This window comes from Pogoniulus pusillus, chromosome 25 (genome assembly GCF_015220805.1).
Source record: "Pogoniulus pusillus isolate bPogPus1 chromosome 25, bPogPus1.pri, whole genome shotgun sequence".
In the NCBI taxonomy this organism is placed as follows: Eukaryota; Metazoa; Chordata; class Aves; order Piciformes; family Lybiidae; genus Pogoniulus; species Pogoniulus pusillus.
In genome coordinates this window covers 7,725,307-7,745,334 of record NC_087288.1, presented here as the reverse complement: position 1 = coordinate 7,745,334, position 20,028 = coordinate 7,725,307, and the positions used below count along the sequence as shown (strand labels likewise).

General features: G+C 48.0%; 2 protein-coding genes across 9 annotated transcripts in view; one reads left to right on the top strand and one right to left on the bottom strand.

Moving 5' to 3' along the window:
* The window catches only part of CDC42BPA (CDC42 binding protein kinase alpha), a 212,916-nt gene extending 202,053 nt beyond the window's left edge, over positions 1 to 10,863 (top strand). For all 8 annotated transcript variants that reach the window (XM_064164331.1, XM_064164325.1, XM_064164330.1 and 5 more), the window contains 3 exons: positions 2,198 to 2,315; positions 4,643 to 4,800; positions 5,843 to 10,863. In XM_064164331.1, the coding sequence (XP_064020401.1) occupies positions 2,198 to 2,315; positions 4,643 to 4,800; positions 5,843 to 5,974 (408 nt within the window). In that variant the 3' untranslated portion in view covers positions 5,975 to 10,863. The remainder of the gene's footprint in view (positions 1 to 2,197; positions 2,316 to 4,642; positions 4,801 to 5,842) is intronic.
* Positions 10,864 to 13,770: 2,907 nt separating this feature from the next.
* COQ8A (coenzyme Q8A) overlaps positions 13,771 to 20,028 on the bottom strand; it is a 38,352-nt gene continuing 32,094 nt past the window's right edge. Inside the window, exons 11-15 of the mRNA XM_064164320.1 lie at positions 19,122 to 19,263; positions 17,185 to 17,292; positions 16,374 to 16,439; positions 15,599 to 15,685; positions 13,771 to 15,148 (exon numbers count right to left, since the gene is read on the bottom strand). Coding sequence (XP_064020390.1) covers positions 14,855 to 15,148; positions 15,599 to 15,685; positions 16,374 to 16,439; positions 17,185 to 17,292; positions 19,122 to 19,263 — 697 coding nt within the window. The 3' untranslated portion in view covers positions 13,771 to 14,854. The remainder of the gene's footprint in view (positions 15,149 to 15,598; positions 15,686 to 16,373; positions 16,440 to 17,184; positions 17,293 to 19,121; positions 19,264 to 20,028) is intronic.

The following is a 20,028-nucleotide window of genomic DNA, read 5'->3' as shown; positions in this document are numbered from 1 at the left end:
TTGGTCCAAAATGCCAGGGTCTCTGGCATGTGCTTATTTTGGTTTTTGGAAAAAAGAAGAAGGAAATACTTGCTTTGTGGAGAAACTTTCTACAAGGAATTACATGGACTTTGCAAGCTGAGGTCGTGAAAAATGATCATCATTAGAACACGCTGTTAAGACAAATGAGTCTATTTCATGTCCCCACCCATTCCCTCCTTCCCCTGATGCCTGTATGTTGTCTGTGCAGTCGCTGTTAAGAAGGTTAATTGCCTTATTATCATTAAAAATAACTGTTCTCTTTGCAAAATGAACCACTTCAGGCTTATCCACGTCCAAAAGGCCTTCTTTGTAACTCTGGTGTGCTGACCACAGTGCACGTGTTGGCTCTGCTCAAAAGACAACAGTAACTGAGGAGCTCCTCTGTGAATTGTCAGGGGAGCCTCCATTGTCTGTGTACAGCCAGGATGCTCAGACTCTTTATCTGTAACTCAGCATTGTTCACTGAGAAACAGGAGCAGAAGTTTCAGTTTCATTCTGCAGAGTAGGCTGGTTGAGAACATTAGGAAGAAACACAAAACAAAGCCAAACCCAAAAGCCCAGACAGGAGGTGAGCAAGGGTCAGAGGTGTGGTCCTACAGGTTTATCCTTTAGATATAAATGGTGATTGAGAATAGTGCAGCAGTGGATAAGGGCAGAATTAAATGAGGCTTTTTCATTGGGAAGGTCACAGATAGTGTTATTTGGTGTTTGAGAGGGAACAGATTGGGAGATTTTAACTCTTTGCTGTTTTCATGTTGAAAATCAACTGTTTCCAGACCACTGGGAGAATGAAAAGCAAAGGGTTGGCTTTACAGTCACCATCAGAGAGCTCTGTTAAACTAGTGGCTCCAAGGAGTATTTTAAGACTGGATTTGACAGCAGGTTGGTAATAATTATCTTGCTAAAGACCGAACTGTATAAATAATCTGCTCCTTACAAAACCTCTATTTAATTACTCATTTTAAAATACAGACAGAGCAATGGAACCCCTGGCAGGGGTGGAATCCTTGTTCTGATCTGAAATATCCATAACATCCTAGCTTTAAAAAGATATTGCAACAGCAGCTGTTTTTTTCTGTGTGGCTACTTTCTCTCAGCTAAATAAAGAAATATAAACTGGCAAAAATGAACCAGTTGTTGCAGGCAGTGTTTGGTAAAGTGGAAATGAAGTACTGCTGGAAGCCACCTGCAGTTCTTTACACATTCTGCATCTGTAAAGTTTCCCTAAACCTAATTCTGGTTCATGCTAGTGACTTAATAGTGCACATCATGTTAAGGGCAGGATGAAGTCTCATGTTTAGCCAGAGGTGAAATGATGTGCACGGGCATTAGAAACTCCCTCTGGGCTAAGATGCCACCTCATAGGCAGAGATTGGCTAAGTAAGCTGAGAAATCATTTCCCTAAGGTGAGCTGTAGAGAAGCAGAAATAAAGTCTCCCAGAACTCACTTCAAAGTATGCTTTTCCCGTCTTAAAGACATGTTATGTTTAAGGAGAAGAGCAGAGAATCCAAGCAGAGAATTTGTCCTCAGCAGAGGACCACTTCAGTTACCAACGTAGAAAAATCCCACTGAAACTCACAGGCTGCAAAACAGGAGCAATAATCAAAGCAGGTTGCTCTTTGAGCAGGCTGCAAACAGGAGGCTGATTCTCACTTTAGCTGAAGCAGTGCAGGTCTGGCTTAAATGCTGTTAATACTTTTGGAATTCCCTGAGCAAGTGAAGGACAGATTGACCCTCTCTGTGTTCACAACTCTGCAGGCATTACGGATTAGCATGGTTATTGTAGAAAGCCACATGCGCACGGCACAAGCCCTGGCATCAAAGAGAGGCATTTTAATAAGATCCTTGGAAAGAATGCCTTCTGTGCTACAACTTGGATACATCTACAGCAGCACCATGAGGCTGCCATAGCATCCTTTCAAGGAAATTCTGGAACTGTTAGACGTTCTCTTGCAGTTCTCTGCATATGTCCATGTAATTCAGCACCTCACCACGGCATTGCGTGTGCTTCCAGTCTCTGCACTGAGCTGCAGAGTTATTGTTTTGCAAATGTTGCTGACTTGCTGCCTAGATAATTCAGCTCTGGTAAGGCTGGGGGGGCCCTTGCTTTGTGACATCCAAGGTCGAGTCAGCAGTCAGTATGTAAAGGTGTTGTTGTGTGTGTCTGCATTGCAGAACCTTCGGCCGCAGGAAAGCCGGACGGTGTTCAGCGGCTCCGTCAGCATCCCATCCATCACCAAATCCCGCACGGAGCCAGGACGGTCCATGAGCGCCAGCAGTGGGTTAGCAACACGTAAGCAAACAGGGTTGTGAGGCCTGGGGGGATCTAGACATGAGCTAGCAATGGACACTTGCAGGCCAGGCGGCCAGTCACATCCTTGCCTGTATCAGAAGCATGGCCAGCAGGTAAAGAGAGGGAATTCTGCCACTCTCTGCTGCTCTGCTCTGAGGAGACCTCACCTGCCGTGCTCTGTCCAAGCTCTGAGGCCCCCAAGACAAGAGAGACATGGACCTTCTGGAGTGGGTCCAGAGGAACCACTAAGATGATCAGAAGGTTGGAGCACCTCTCCTGTGAAGCCAGGCTGAGAGAATTGTGCCTGTTGAGCCTGGAGCAGAGAAGGCTCTGGGGAGACCTTAGAACTGCTTTTCAGTATCTGAAGGGGACCTACAGAAAGGCTGGGCAGGAACTGATTAGAAGGGCCTGTGGTCATAGGACAAGGGTCAGTGGTTTGAAAGTGGAGCAGGGGAGATTTAGGTTGGACATCAGGAGGAAGTTGTGCACAATAAGAGTGGTGAAAGACTGGAACAGGTTTCCCAGAGATGTGTTTGAGGCCCTGTTCCTGGAGGCGTTTGAGATCAGAGTCACTGTTGCCCTGAGCAGCCTAATCTAGTTTGAGGTGTTGGGGTCCTTTCCAACCCAATTGAATCTGTGAATGTGTGAATTTTAGGGAAAGGGCTTAACTGCATTTGCTTCTATCCCTACTGTCAGTAGACAGGATTTTCAGAGGTGATGGCTGCCTCTGTTCCCTTTGAGGCCACACACAGTATTTTAATCTTGCTTTCAAAGGAGCCCTTTTGAGAGTCCCACAGCTGCAATTCATCAAGTTTAAATAACATTCTTACCCTTGGGGCTGCTTAAGCGTTTGAAATTGGTGGCAAGTTGGTCACAAGCTCCGTGGTTATTAACTTTGTTGCTGAGCCGTGTAGAGCTTTTGATGCCTGTCTTGCTGCTGGTGCGAATAGAAAGCAACAGAAAGCTGGCTGCAGGTATGGAATTCCCAGTTGGATTGCATTGGAAACACCATTCCTAGTACAGCTGTGCCACCGCTGAGTTCCAGAGTTGGCACAGTGGCCTGTGCTCAGACCTGGCAAATGACTAAATAATGGACCACGTGAATCTCAGAATGCCAGGTTGGAAGAGACCCCAGGGATCATCTGGTCCAAACTTTCTAGATGATGCTATAGTTGAAATCAGCTGGGCCAGCACCCTGTGTAGCTGTCTTAAAACTGCCCATTGTAGGGGAATCCACTGCTCCCCTTGGGAGATGATTCCAGTGTCTGACTGTTCTCAGTTTCTTATGGAGTCACAGAATCACAGAGTGTTAGGGGTTGGAATGGACCTCAAAAGATCATCCAGTCCAACCTCCGTGCCAGAGCAGGATCACCTAGGGCAGCTCACACAGAAACACATCCAGGCAGGTTTTGAAAGTCACCAGAGTTGATTCCACAACCTCTCTGGGCAGCCTGCTCTAGGGCTCAGCCACCCTCACAGTGGAAAAGTTTTTCTTCATGTTCCCATGGAACCTCACCTATTGCCCCTTGTCCCATAATTAGACATCATTGAGCAGAACCTGGCTCTGTCCTCCTGATGCTGCCCTGCATGTCTTTATAAACATTAATGAGGTCACCCTTCAGGCTCCTCTGCTCCAATCTAAAGAGCCCCAGCTCCTTCAACCTCTCCTCAAGGAGATGTTCCACTGCCTTCAGCAACTTTGTGTCTCTGTGCTGGACTTTCTCAAGCAGTTCCCTGAGGTCCTTCTCGAACTGAGGGGCCCAGAACTGGACACAATGTTCCAGATGTGGCCTCGGCAGGGCAGGGTAGAGGAGCACGAGAACCTATCTTGACCTGCTATACACAGCCCTTGTAATCCACTCCAGGGTGCCTCTGGCCTTCTTGGCCACAGGGGCACATTGGAAATCTCCCCAAGAGCAATGTGTAAAGGCAAGATTGTGTCCTAACTCGTGAAGGCTTTTTCCCTTTCCCGTGGCACATGCAGTATTTGCTGCATGTTACCAATTGCTTGCAGAAGTCATCTGTCTGCTGCCATCTGTACCTGCTGGCAGAGCCCAGCCACTCCCTGGAAAAGAGGCCACTCAACTAGACTGCCACTACAGCAGTTTCTACAGCTGCTGTCTTTGTAGTGTGTGTCTGTGCCAGCTGAAGTGTGCTTTTGCTGGCATGTCAAGGGAGGGAGCAGAACTGCAGCTGGCATCAGGCAAGATAAAAGCCTGCAGAGCCTGCAAGCCAAGAGCTGAGCATCTTGGGATGTGGTGGAGGAAAGCAGAAGCAAGCAGGGCAGCAGCAGCTGTAGCAGAGATGAATTCCTCCCTGTGTTCTAGGATCATCTGCACAGAACGGCAGCGCCTTGAGGAGGGAGTTCTCGGGAGGCAGCTACGGAGCCAAGCGGCAGCCCATGGCATCGCCCTCAGATGGGTCCCTATCCTCTGGTGGCCTGGACCAAGGCAGCGACGCTCCAACAAGGGACTATGAGAGAGAGGTGAGTGGCAAAAGAAAGGAGAAAATTGAAGTGTGTTGATAAAGATGAGGAAGTCAAAGTCTGTGGTGGGTTTGGCTACAAGTTTAGGAGTCATTGACAGTGGAAATCTGGAACTTTTGTATTTCAAGCTACCCTGGCAAAAGACTGGACAAAGTCAGTCAGTTCTGCTCCTGCTCTGACATGCAGAAATCTCTCTGCACCCCTTACCTGAGATATGTGAGGCTCCCAAAAATACTGTCCCAGTAGAGCAACAGTGTGTTAGTGAAATAGTGATACTCCTTCTGCCCCTAACTTGCCAAGACTCTTAAGATACCTTAGCAACCATTTTACAGGAGACATTTTGTGCTCAGAGTGCCTGAAGTTAACAAAGTAATTTAAGAATTATCATCCAATGAGTTCACTTGGAGCAGAAACTGGGTTTAATAACTTCTGTGCAGAACAAGTTCCTCTGACCAAGAATTGTTTTACATGGGAGGGTTCAATCTGAAATTGGACAGCAGAACTTCCCCAGCCCCTTCTCTGAGCAAGGAGTGAAAAGAAGATTGCTCACACAGCTGCTGAAAAGGTCCTTTCAGCTGAAGCTGAAATGCAGTTGCCATCCCAAACTCGAGCTGAGACATAGTTGCATTCTGCTGTATTCTGGAAGGTCCAACTGGAGAAACTCGATTAGGATGCTTTGAATTTATATGCTGGCAATGATACAGAAGAGGTAGCTGTGGTGAAACGTGCACCATAAATATTGCCCAGCTCAGTGTAGGAGCCATTGTAGCTTCACAGGCATCATGAAGCTGCACCCTCTGACGAAGCCCTTAGCAACGTGCAGACTGTAAGGAGCTGTGTCCTTACTCAGCATCAGCTAAGTGATCTGACTGCTTACTCTTAAGTTGCCCTGGACCAGGAAATTATGTGCAAAAAAAAAACTCCCCAGGAATTTTAGACACAAGCAAAATGCTTGGTGGCCTTTGAATGTAGTCACCCTCAGTCTCTCTTCAACTTGCTGTCCTCCTGCTTACTGGTGTTCTCCTGGGTCTTTGGGCTGCAGGACTCTGACTCTCCAAGACACTCTACTGCATCGAACAGCTCCAACCTCAGCAGCCCTCCCAGCCCAGTTTCTCCTCACAAGACCAAGAGCCTCTCCCTGGAGAGTTCTGACCACGTGAGTTGGGACTCATGAACTGCTTCAGCATTCAGATTTGACATCACAGCAGCTCACTCTCCCCATGGCTGTTCCCTTCACTTGTTCCAGTTCTCACCTTCATCATCCTAACCTTCTCCAGTCCCTGTCTGAAAGTGATCTGGGAGTGGGGTACAGAGGAAGGTAAAAGCTGGTCGCCTTCAGCACCGTTTGTCACTGCCTCACCCTCCCTTCCCCAGATTTGACAAGCAGCAAAGGAGCAAAGCTAGGATGTTGGTAAACACCAGATGCTGTAGAGTTGTTACTAGCATTGGTTTCATTTTTGTGATTACAGCTGCTTCATTTTTAAAGACGTATTTATCTCACCCTCCACTTCCCAAAAGGTAGCGTACGTAGACCAGCCCAGTATCAACAAGAGAAAATTCAGAGGGATTTTTGGTTTCATACAGTAGCTCATTGTACTGTACAAAAGTAGCACAGAGACCCCTTTTCCCCAGCACGGGGGAATGATGATCAGCACGTCAGAGGCACATAAAAAGCTTTCAGCCACCACGTTTGAATGTCGATCCGATTGTCGCCAGCAAATCCTTATTGATGAAGATGATGCATATTTTACTACAAGACAGAGTTTAAATGAATATGCAGATGTTAGAGGTAAAAATAGGTATGTATATATTCAAAGAGAAAAAAAAACCACACACACAGGAAAAAAAAAACAAAAACAGAAAAGAGAAAAAGAGAAAAAAAAAAAAAGCATTGTGTATGCAGCAGAAGATGGATGCTTATTTAAGTGAGCCTTTAATTTAAGATTTGTGTTGTCCCTGTTTTCATGCTTGGTAATCAGACAGACTCGGAGGCCTGGCCTGACCCCGACCCCTTCTGCAGGACAGATGTTCCTGTGCCCTAGCGCTCACCGCGCTGCCGGGAGAGGTCCCCGCACTGCTTCTGCACCGTTCCTTTCCTTCTGGCAGTAGCAAAACTGAAGCTGTTCATTCCTGCTTTCACATTCACCCCCCACCCTGTGCGAAAATGACAGCAATTGGAAGGCAGCCCCCTGCCCCCACAAGCCAGGGCGCTGGGCAGCCAGGTGGTTGCCCTGGTGTCTCATGTGCCAGCTGTGCACCTTCTGACAAGCTACAGTAGAGGTCCTTAAGAGATCACCGTGGCAGGGGTCAGCAGGAAAACTGTCTCCTGGGTCAGCCTTTCACTGGGTTTAACTCAGAGGGGAGCAGTCTTCCACATCTCCTTGACCATCCCTAACCAGAAAACTGTTACTGTTGTTACCAAATACTAGTTGCTAATACACATCAACCAAATGAGTGCCCTTAGCCCGAAGCGAGCCGTGGCAGGCTGCGCTGCCACTGTAGCAACGAAGAACCTTGAAGACTGACCTCATACTGTTCACACTGTGGTAGTCGAAGATGCCTAGTCACTCACAACTGCCATGCTGGCAAGGTTGGTTTGCCTCTCTCTCCCTGCCCAGGCAGTGGGCTTTTGCAATTTGCAGTTGTGTCTGCGTGCTCAACCTGCTGTTTGGTTTCGACTGCGGTTCAGGTTGGCAGGCAGAAGGTATCGCAGCAGAGGGCAGAGCCCACTAAACTTGCAGAAATAAGTCAAAAGCTGGAGCTGGTCAAGCAGTCAACAGAATAAAGTGAGAGAGTCTGATGTATGAATGGACAGCGTGAGGGAGATGTCCCCTAGCAGGTTGGGAGTGTGTTCAAATGAGCCTCTCTTCTCAGTAGTACTGTTGCTGCCTTTACACTCTGACCATACTCAAAGATATAAAAGGGCTTTTTGTATTTAGAATCCTGGGTTTGTGGTGTTTGGAAACTTATGGCTCTTACTAAACCATTCTATATTCTTGCAGTCAGCAGTCCATAGTGCTTCACCCACATATAGCAGTTGGGAGTTTTCCAGTTTCTGTCTTCCCTAATAGAAGTTATAGGTAAGTTCAACCCATGTACAGTAGTTTCCAGGTGTGAGCTAAATGAGAACTGCACAGATATCTACATCCATGCTGGGTCTCCTGGTAAGATTGCTCTCTCATTCTGAGTCAAGAGGCTCAGCCAGGTTGAAACTCATTCAGTGTTCCTTTGGGATAGGAATTCAGGCAATTTTATTTTGTAGGAGTGATCCTATCAAAAGCCCCTCTGGCTCTCTCTCTTTATCTCTCTCTCTCCTTCCTGTGTGAGTTCTTCAGAGTTGCAAACTGGTTGTGTTTTTCATTTTTCACTTCAAAGCTCTTACATTTGCAAGCCTGGCATTTAACAGTAAAAGCTTTAGTGAACAGCAAAGCACTTGAAACTTAATTCCTCCCAGTCTCTGTGAGGGACAAACAGGCAGGGTGTTACTGGTGTTACTCCACTTCCACAGCAGCTTCTTTTAAAAGGTGGCAGCCTATTGCTTCAATTATAGCCACTGCTTTTGCCCCACAGCCCCCCCTCCTTTTGGTGAATCATGTCCACTTACTTCTCAAAGCCTTTGCAGACGAGTTTGGTATGTACTGTATGTTGTATTTAAACATAAACTTTATTTTGATGTAGAGAGAAGGCATTGAAACAGTCATTTCAGAGCAGCCTGCATGGCAGTCCCCCAAGTGAGGGTGACAGGGTCTTCTTTGTGCATTTATCATCTTTTTTTTCTTTGCAGCTGAGCTAATAGTGCTCTGTCTGAAAATGGACCAGCCACAACAGAACAAACAATTCACTTGAGTAAACCCCTCCATGACAGTGCCTGCAATCCAAACCCTGACATTTTTCAGGCAGAGCCTAGCTCAGCTGTGTTACAAAACCAAGCTCCAGAGGATAGAGCTCCAGAAGCCTACACTGTTTGTACTCCACACGTTCTAAGCCATGGCAGTCTCCTTTAATGATTAAACAGAGTAATCCTACTTTGGTACTCTGCATTTTTATGCTCACCTGTCCAGAAGAAAAACAGCAATTGTCCTCTCAGTTGAAAAGCAAATGGCCACATCACTTACTTGCCCTAGGGCTGGAGCAGTTTGATGTATTTGGGGACCACTTGCTTACAAAAAGTTTTAAACTGCACTCATCTGATTTTGTTGGCACAAACACTAAGAACTTCTGCCTACTGTAGCTGAGCTTCGAAAACCTTCATTGGGCTAGGAGAAGTAATTTGATCATTTGAACTGTAAGGCTCTTGACTGGTATCTCAAAGACAGTTGTCCCTTAAGGTTTGATATTTGCTACTTGGCACTGCAGTGTCGCTTCAGCTTCAGAGTGCAAGGGCTGCGTCCTGCCCAGGGAGCTGAAAGGCTGTGGAATCTCTGACTGTAGCACATGTTCTCTGTACAGTGTGGATCCAGCTGATTTTTTTCCTTCTGGCTGAGACAAGGCATCTTGCATTTTTCACACTGTTTAGACATCGGGGGTGGGGGGAGGGTTGCATTTTTCTTTTTGCTCTTTTAATGGCAACAAAGGATCTGGACAGATTCAGGCAGCTACTAAGGATTCCAGGCTATGGAATGAGAAAGGGTTGGCGAGTGGTTTTCCCCTGCACGTGTGCACACATAGCTGTGTGGCTTCCTTCCACATTTCATAAACCCCAAAGCAGGATTGTTGTACTCCTCTCTCTTGCCTTCAACCTGTAGAAGACAGCTGGTGGTTTCCAAACAAAACCATTTCTGAAGTGGTGGTGAAGTAGTTGCTTCTTTTCTTTTCATTAGTTGCTGTGGCTTGTTAGGAATGAGCATTTTTGCTCATTTAAACAAGCTTCAGCCCTGAGTCAGGAAGGCTGTTTTCTCTTGGATTTGATTCTGATCAAGTTGGAAGCTAGGTGTGTGTTATTCTCAGCTGCGGGGCAGAGGGAAGCTCTTGTACCAAAACAGTCTGAAAAGCAGAGTGTAGGTACAGAAGTGCACTTGAGCCACACCGAGCTGCTACACAGCTTGCTGGTCTTTCGAGACACAACAGCTGGAGCATTAACACAGAAACCGATTCTGGCACCATCCTGTCTTGCCTGGCAGACCCTGCCCACCAGGACAAAGATGCTTTTGGGCAGAAGGCGGCAGGGAGGGTTCTCCATTTTATGCATGCTCCTCAAGTTTCAGATGGGTAAAATCTGTTGCAATGCAAGTCCCCACACCTGAGCCTTAGTCTGAGAATCCAGGTGGCACAGAACAGCTTCTGCAGTGGGGCAGAGGACTGATGGGAGCATGGAGGAAGTACAGGCCAGCTTTCTGCACTGGCACAAACTGTGCCCTGCTGCCTGCTTTGTGTTCACCCCGTACTTGATAGAACACCCCCCGGGAACTACTCTGCTGCAGGCTTTCCACTCTCAGTATTCCACCTCCACTCAGGCTTTCCTTCCAGCCCCAGCTCAGCACAAACCTTGCTCAGTCTTGCATTTAAGGAAGTCTCATCCCCAGGGAAGAAATCCAGAGGCAAAGCAGCGCCGGCATTTCAGAGCAATTATACCTGCCTTTTTATGTATGACACTTTCATATCACTTATTTTTAAAATACATTTTTTTTTAGGGTTTATTTTGGCTTTGTTTTGGTTTGTTTGTTTTTTTTTTTTTTCCTTTTTCATTGTAATATTACTGTACAGTTTTGCATGGCATAGATGTAATCACTTTTTGTTTTGTTTTAGAGTATAAAAGCTGACAAGTGTGCGTGTGGGGGAAAGGTTCTGCTTTTTTTGCCTCTTCTCACTTTTTTTTTTTTGTTTTGGTTTGTTTTGTTTTGGGGTTTTTGTTTTGTTTTCTTTTAATGCCCTCCATGTTGTAGGGGACATTGTTAAAGAGATTCTCTGCTACAGAACAATGATGTAGATTCTTTTTTGCACAGAAATATTTAAGGTGGGCGAGTCAACGTAAAAAAAATGATTTGCCACCAATATTTTATGTTGGTAACACACTTAATATTAACCTACTTTGATGTACTGCAATAAAACAGGGAACTGTTAGAAGTGCAGATGTTCTGTCTTCTTTTGCCTTTTTCTTTCCTCTTCTCACTGTAAGCTTTGAGGAGGAAATGGAAAGGAGAAAAAATGGTGTTCTTGAAGATAAAAACCTCGTAACATCAGCATAAAAGCACAGTGGGGAGGAAAAATGTTTTTTTGTCATCTCTTCCTTAACTCTTTACAGCTTTCAGGAAAGAAAAATAGGAGAACCTTTGTGGAAAACTCAGTCAAGCCACCTTCTGCCTTGGTACAGTGACCTGCTTTGGTACAGTGACCTGCTTCAGTACAGTGACCTGCTTCAACCCACCTTGACCTATTTTCTTAGCTTATCTCTTCCCTGTACTCATTGTTACTCATGTTCCTCCTGCAGGAAGTTACACATCCAATGTTTCCAGGCTGAATTCTGCAGCATTTCTGAGCTTCCACCATAGAATTGATTTTAAAGGTCTCCTCCAACCAAAACAAGTCCAGCCTTCAACATAACACCCCCATGCCCCCCTAAACCCTAAGTGCTATGTCCACAGTTTTCTTGAACACCTCCCAGGGATGGTGACTCCACCACCTCCCTGGGCAGCCTGTTCCAATCCCTGACCACTCCTGCAGCAAAGAAATGAGGAAAATGTTCTTAATATCCAACCTGAGCCACCCCTGGCACAATTTCAGGCCATTTCCTCTCCTCCTATCACCTGACACTAGGGAGAAGTCAAAAGTATCATTGGCTCACCCTCCCCTGCTCCATCTTATGTGGATTTAAGCTCATGGGCTCATCCCACTGCTGGTCCCTTCTAGCTGCTGTGTATCTGTAACTACCACTTGTTCCCGGTGCTCTGGCTTGGACTCCTGGTGCTGTATTTCTGAATCTTCGGGGTCCAAGTTGCACTATCACAGCTATTGTCAAGGGATTTGGACACCAGGAAAGCAGAAAGTGAAGTGCGTGTTGGGCTTCCTGTTCAGCTCCTCAGCATTCATCATCTGGTCTGATGTGGTGCCCGTGTTGAAGAAAAAAGGTAGGAAAAATATCAGTGCTACCATGTGCAGGCTGAATCTTGATTTTATAGACCAGCAAATCCCTGCCTTCAGAGAAGTAGATTTAATCTCCAGCCTGCCCCGTGGAACAAAGAACTGATTCCTGCAGGAGGATTTTTCTACAGCTTAGTAGCGTGCTGTAGAGAAATACTCAGCCTACAGGTGTAGTTCCAGCTGAGGCAGCAGCTGGTGCAGAGCCAGCAGCACAATGGAGTGTTCCTGCTAGTCAGAAAGCACAGCTTTCTGGCTCACCCTTCCCTCACATCTGTTACACTGCCATGCAGATTCTCATGCCACAGACTTCTCTGGACAAAGCTAGTGAAATGAATGCTGTCAGAACATACACTAAAGGCCAGGAGCGTTAGCCCTAATTAGCTTGCCTAATAAAACCCCCAAACATCAGACCTCCTGCTAGCTGCTACCCTTTAGGCAAATTCAGAACCACCTCCTGGGTTTTATGCTCTGCCATAGGTAAATGTTAAACAGCTCTCTCTCAAGGGAAGGGAAATGTTTCCTGCCCCAGCAGAATGTACCAGAGATGAAGCAGCACTTAGCAGGCTCACCTGGCTGTGCTCCTTGGAGAGGGGAACTTGCTCGAGTTTACTTGGCAAGCTCTCTGAACACTGGCTCTGCCTCATCTGCTGCTCTGGAGATCACCAAATCCAGTCCCCTCCTCAGCTTTTAGCTCTTTGCTTTTCAGCCTTTACCAATGGCTTCTAACATCAATTCCAATGCTGTTAACAGCTGCAAGGTCTAGACACAATGGACGAAAAATAGACTGAGCCTTATCAGAAGCCAGAAGAAGGAAAAGTTATTCTATCAGTGCACAAAAAGTTTAACACCTTGATGCAAAACAACTCAACAGCAGAGACTCTTCTCAAAGAGCCAGGAATAGCCTAAGCAGTATTTTAGCTGAATTAAACTTTCCCAACCAAGCCCTAAATGAAGAGGTTTATATATTTAGGACCTCAGAATAAAGGTAACACAATAACCTGTTCGGTTTCTCAGAGGTCCCTCCCGAGAGACAATTTATTCACTCACCTTTTTACCTCTGCCAGTATCACAAGTGAGGATTTCTTACCTGCTGAGGTTTAAGATCCTGCATTGCTGGGCTGTGTTACCTGAGTGGGACTACCTACATATCTGGCACATCTGTCAGATGACCTCGTTGGTGCCTTACCAGCACAAGCATCACCTCCAAGGGCTGCTCTTCCGTCACAAGTGGAGGCAAGGCAGAGAGACCTGGTGACAGAGGGACTGAACAAATGAAAACAGGAAGACAAGTCCATTACCAGGGATTTTCATGGCCAGAAGACAGCTGCTTAGGCTGATGATGTCCCTCTGGCTTCTCATCACCATCACTGTTTGCAGACTCATAGAACGTTAAGGGTTGGAAAGGACTTCCAGAGATCACTGAGTCCAACCCCACCCCGTGCAAAGCAGGACCACCTAAGGCAGGTCATACAGGAGCATATCCAGGAGAGTTTTGAAGATCTCTAGAGAAGGAGACTGCACAACCCCTCTGGGCAGTCTGCTCCAGGGCTCCAGCAGCCTGACAATAAGGCAGTGCTTCCTCAGGTTGAGATGGAATTTCCTGTGATTGAGGTTGCTCCTCCTCCTGTCACTGGGTGTCACTGAAGAGAGCCTGGCTCCATCCTCCTGACAGCCACCCTGCAGATACCTGTAGCCATTCCTTAGTACTGATGACAGAGCCAAAACGGCAGGCTGGAGGCATAACCAACCCATGGGCAGATGGCCTTACAAGGGCAGCAGCTACGCTCTGAGCAAACAACTGCAGCAAGAGGAGCCTTAGAAGCTTCTGTTTATCCCACAGGCCAGGGTTCAACGGGCACCAGGAGCTGAACAAAGGGCAGGCAGAAGGCCCACTGCACAAGCACTTTTTTTATTGAAATCAGGAATCATACAGGTACAGGCTTGGTACAAAACTACAGAAAGTCAGTTTCCTGGCTTGTCTCCAACAAACTAACCCTGTGTGGCTGCTTGTAAGTGTGTGACACTTCAGCAAAAGCTTGAAATGCCCCCGAGAGACATTACAGGTCTGCCTTGCCTTAAGTTCTGTATTAGAGGAAAGCAAAGAGATAGACAGACAGACAGACTAGGCTCTTGGAGTCCAGCAAGCAGATGGTATCAGGAGTTGGAGCTCATGTAGCTGGCCTTCAGGAAACGTGATACCTGCCAGACAGTGACGAATCCCACTCTGTGTGCTCAGATACAGCTCCCTGGATGACATCTGACTCCCAGACCCGAGAACGGTTATGTCAGGTGTACAGGTGTGTTGAAGAGACTGGCACTGCGTGCTCAGATTTGTAAAATACTTCCTATGCAAGCCAAAGAGAGGCAGAAAGCATAAAGGCTTCATCCTAGGTACACACACCCCCTCCCCTGGCACTATATCAGTGTCAGTGAAATCCAGGAGGGGGCTTCAAACTGCCACCAAAACGGAGGGGGGAAGGTGCTGAACGTGTCTGTGGTAGGGGTACACCTTTGTATTCCATTCACAGCATGAAAACTACTTGAACTCCACCACGGCATGAAAGAGGGAAGGCTTTAAAAAAACCCAAAACAACAAACCTGACTTCTTGGAGTATTTTAAACAGGTTTCCCTATTCAGTGCTACTCTTCTGCTCCTTTCCCCTCCCCAGTGAATCTGCAGCCACCATCACAACGTTACAAATGCACTCAAGGTAGTCAGCTGCTGCCTTGACACAGTAGAGAAGCACTCGAGAAGACAGCTTCCTGCAAGCTGCAGGCTGCACTGGTAGTCAGTGTAGGACACACAGAGCACGACAGAACAGCTTTGTCCTCATGAAACACAACCTTGGCTTCCAGGGCACAGCTGCTGCATCTCAAGAGGATGGAGAACTGGGGTGCAAGGCATGGGAGGCTACAACGCTCTCTGCAAGGCTCAGGGAACTGTGCCCTCAGAACAAGACATCTTAGTTCATCCTCACTACTCCTCTGGCTTCTTGCCTCTGCTGCTCCAGTATTTGCTGTATGCCTCTTGGAACATGTTTTTGCAGGGAATTTTGGCCTTCAGTTTGGTGCAGATGAGGAAGGACCCCCCCATCTTCCGATGAAGAGAGTAGGTCTCCTCTGGCGGAGGGATCAGCCGATGCTTCAGCATGACTGGGATTAAACCGTGGATCTTTTCAGTGGTGCTTTGGTTGCCAAAATCAAAAGGTTCCTCGGATGCAAAAGCCTCTCCCAGGATGAGGACAGCATTTAAGTGGGCATCTTCCATTTCCTGCCCAAAAGGAAAGCGGCATAAAGAACATCACTGGATGTTTTCAGCACCAGGGAGGAAAAGGAGAATTGCTGCAAGAGCAAGAGCACCTCGAGGCATCTGGCTACACCCACAACAAAGGTCATCTCTAGCCCCCAGCAAGGCTGAGGAACATTAGGTCAATACAGTTTAGAGCAACTAAACCTTGCAGAGATCATACACCCAGTCAAGAAATCTCAGCAGTCATCACCCACAGGGTCTTGCATGGGGAGAAACAGAAGGAGAAGGGGTTTGGGGCTCCCATGCTCCAAAAAGAATTGAGAGAAGTCAAAACATTCCCCCCCCCCTCTCTTCAACAGGACTTTCAGACTGGCATTGTTTTCTACTAACACAAGCAGTCTAGAGCTGCCCACAGACACACACTGTGTTTACCAGTGGCCACCACTAAAAGCACAGCCTTCTACTCCATACCTTGACTTCATAGCCAGTGAGGAATTTCATTTCAATGGACTTCTTCAGAACTCTCTCTCTGTCCATGTCAGCAGCTGCCTTGATTACCTGAACAGGAGAAAGACTGTCAGGAGATCTAGAGGATGGCTGAAACTGCTTTGAGCACACAACTGCTTGCAGGCACAACGTGCTGCCCACTCACTGTCCTCGTCTTCAGAGCTCTGCACCCTGCTCAGTTTAAGAGCTGCTACCAAAGCGGTATCACATCTCTTCCCAGTAAGGGCTAGACAGAGCCCAGGGAACAGAAAGGACATCAAAAAAGCCACACCAATCAGTCAGCCCCTCCCCCAGCAAACCAGAAGGGCTATGAGATGATTCAGATGACAACTTCTGGCCCCGGCAGCTCGATTTATCAGGTGCAGAACAGAGTGATGATGAAGCAAGCACACAAGATTTCACATGAACTTCACTCTGCAAGCAGCCCAGAAACCACAGGCAGACATAGTGGACAGGACAAGCAATTCCTGCTGTGAGAAGCACCGAATTCTAAGTGCTCTGACAGACTCTGCTGCCTGAGCCTCCCAGGAAGCAATAGGATAGTGCTCCACCTTTGGTCATGCAATCTGAGCATTCAAACAAACAGCCAGAGGCTTGGAGCAGATGTGCTGAAGTCTATGGTAAGGGAAGGAAGGGGAACAGATGTCTCTCTCTCCAGCCCTGCTTCCCTCCACGCTCTCAGTGAATTCAAGTGCACAGTGATACAGCTAAGAGCCAAGGACACAGTGCAAGTTCTCACCTCTATGTAGACATCTGTGAACTTCTCGTCAAACCCTCGTGTTGCTCCAAAGTCCAGCAGGGCCACCTGGAAACAGATACAAACCCCTCTGCATTGTGGTTCCAGCCACTCAAGCAAGAGCCTGACCATCTGCTGATGTCTTCAGGAAGCCCAGCTGGCTGGAGAGCCTTTCCACAGCACCTCAGCTTTCCCCTAACTCTTTTATTCCCTGACAGCAGCACAGACATCTGCACTAGTAAATGGCAGAAGAGCCATGATCAGTGCCCACACTGTCACACCTGCTTAGCTGGTAACTCCACTCAGGCTGTGTGAGAACAGAGCAGCACAGACCCTTTGCCCAGCACTTCCCAACACAGACGTCTCAGATGAGCAAGTGATTCCATCTGACTTGCAGCACATAAGCAAGCAACCAAACCAACAACAGCACAGCTGCAATTTCTGCCCTCATTTTCAGACAAAAGCATTCAACTAAAGACTCTTGGCTCCAGAGTGTACTGGGAGAGCACTGCCAGCTGCACCTTCCCACTGACCAGCTTCAAAACAGACCTTGAAGCCAAGAAGTAGCTGTGACTGGATCCAAGTCCAAAGACAGGCAGCTAGCCAGGGTTGCAGGTGCCCTGCTCTCCCACCCAGACCAAGTGAGGACAAGTGGCAAAAGGGACAGCCTTCACTGTCCCACCCACTTGAGGCTCAAGGACAGGAATCTGAGAGAATCTCAGCAAGGGCTCATTAAACTCTGACAGTGGGGAACAATCAAAAGCTGGTGTAAAACAGCTCTTGTGCAGGCAGAACAGCAGCTGCTTGGGCTTACCTTGTGCAGCTGTGGGTCGTAGAAGAAGTTTGACCAGTTTGGATCAGTCTGCATGTACCTGAATTCAAACAGCTCCCGCAGACACAGGACCAGGATGTTGTGACATATCTTGGAAAGCAAGGAGAGAAAGAAGCAAGTCAGGAGGGCAGCAGGTCCTACTCACACACCTAATTTACAGTAGACATCAGCAAACAGGGACACATTGCCAGATTGTCAGGAACTGCCTGCTGCACACTGCAAGACTACTGGAGAGGTTAGGGAGCACCTCTCAGCAACTCCCAGCCCATAGCAGGTGTGGGCACAGAGCAGACAGCTCAGGAGCCACCCAAGCTTTACATCAGCCTGAGCTCTAGCTCCTGTCAGCCCCCAGAGGTGCCTTCAGAGGGGCCACAAGCCTGCATCTGGCAGCTGTCAATGGCAGGCTCCAGGGATCGCTCAGCTGCACATGTCACTTGTCTCTTGGTCCTGCCTTTGACCTTCCCAGCTTTGACTACACACTTGGCTATTGCTTTGAGAGCAAAGGAGCATCTCCAGAGTGCAAGGAGGGATCCAGAAACAGAGGTGGAAGAGGCTAGCAAAGTGTTAGAGCCCACTCTGTTGGAGTGTTCTGCAGGACCCTGAGGAAAATGAAGCCAGGGTAGGTGATGGAAAACAAGATGTGCTTCCACATCTTAATGTAAAGGTCCTAAGAAGCAGAACAGGGGAGTCTTGTCCTACAACACTGTCAACCAACACACAGAGCTAGGACCAAACACTTACTGAGAAGGGTCTTCACTAGCTCTATACACCCACCACATACTCCTTGGCCAGATCTTCTGCTGGCTTAAGCACTGAGCCAGCTTGAGGGATGAGCAGCAGACTCACACTTTGGGACTGACAGGCATGGGAGAAGCAAGAGTAGCTTGCTCCCTGAAGAGCCCACTGCTGAGTTACACACTGCAGCACAGCTTTTCTGTGAGGATATGCAAGCTGGAGCCTGGTCAGCAGAACCACTGCCAGGCTCATTCTGTCCCTGAGCTTCTGCAAAGCTGAGTGAAGCATGTGTTCAGAAAGGAGATAGATGAGCAACAAATGCAAGGCAGAGCCTGCAACATGACCCTGTCATCCGAGTCTGAAGGCTGTAGGAAAGCTGCTCATTGGAAAGAAGGGGTTCTGCAGCAGCACCCCACCTCACAGCCTTTTAAAAGCAGCCCTGCCGACACAGCAGCTCACTGGAGGGGACACGCCCTAGAAACATGCAGTTCAGGCATTACAGGCAGCCAGCTCTGGCATAGCTTCAAGTCCAGTGTGACACTGAGCTCTGTTTATGTAAAGGAACATACTCTGCCTTCTTTCCCAGTGATCTGCTAACAGCTGTCAGCTCACAGCAAGACACAAAAAAAGACAAAAAAAAAAGACTTTCCAGATACCAGGGCAGTTATTTCTGCTCCTGGAGCAGCTGCTTGTCTCACCACAGCACTCCAATCCCTTGCTATATTCAGCACCAACGCCTACCCCTCCCCCCTCCTGTTTACCAAAGGTACTTTTCCAGCAGCCCTGTGCAGCACAGGTCAGTCCCACAGGAGGGGATAACAACGCTGAGATCACTCTGCACTTCTGCCCAAAAGAGCAGCTGCAAAACAAGACCCCCTTCCCATAGGTGACAAACCCTTCCCAAACTTAACAGCATCTGGAGGTTACACAGCTAAGCTACCTCCCCTTCAGCTGCCCTTCAACTCATCCCCTCCAGCCCCTCTCTGCTGAATGCCAGCTCCTGCAAGGCCTGGGGAGACTCCAATGCCACCACCACGTTCCCTGCACAGAGACTCTAGGCAGTCCCCAGATCCCATCCTGCTCTGCACTGCTCACTTCCACAATCCCCTGGTCCCCCAGTCACCAGGCAGGCCAAGTGTGCTGCTGTGGGCAAGGGGAGTGGCAGGAGGAGCACCCCACGGTACCTCATTGCGGATCTCCTGGCTCAGCCCTACAGCCTGATCCAAGGGGAAGCCAGACACCAGCTCTGTGGTCAGGACGTGTTTGCTGCACAGCTCATCTATCACTCTGGGGACGTAGAAGAAAGGATGATCCTTCAGCAGCTCCCTAGGGAATGGAGAAAGGTAAGGAAAAGCTTAGGAGCCTGCAGAGCACCTGGGCTCCTCTGCAACAGAGCACACAGCCCCTTCAGGCCAGCTCTCCTCACATCCTACTCATGGTTGCCAGGAGCTGTTTAACTCAGCAGTTACAGTAGAGATCAAGTTACCAGAACCCACACCACTGACATACATCTGCTATCAGCTGCTGAGCTCACATCACTGGCCAGAGTGACAGTGGGAGGGCTCTAGGCTCTTAACTGTGTCATAGAATAATTTCAGTTGGGAGAGACCTCTAAGATCATCCAGTCCAACCATCAACCCAGCACCACCATGGCCCTTAAACCATATCTCAAAGTGCCATCGCCACAGGTTTCTTGAACACCTCCAGGGGTGATGACATTACCACCTCCCAGGGATGCCTGTCCCAGTGTCTGACCAGTTTTACAGGAAAAATGTTTTTCCTACTCTCCAACCTCACTCTTCTCTGACAGAAGAGTGTCATAGGATAGCCTAGGGTTACCTCTCAGCTAGATTTGGCTACCCAAGGCCTCATCTAACCTAGCCTTGAGCACCCCCAGGCAGGAGGCATCCACACCCACTCTGGACAACCCATTTCGGTCTCACCACTCTCAGACTGAAGAAATTCTTCCTAAGATTCAGTCTAACCCTACTCTCCCTCAACTTAAAACCATTCCCCCTCATCCTGACTCTAGACACCTTTAGGAAAAGTCCCTCTGCAGCCTTCCTGTAGGATCCTTTCAGGTATTGGAAG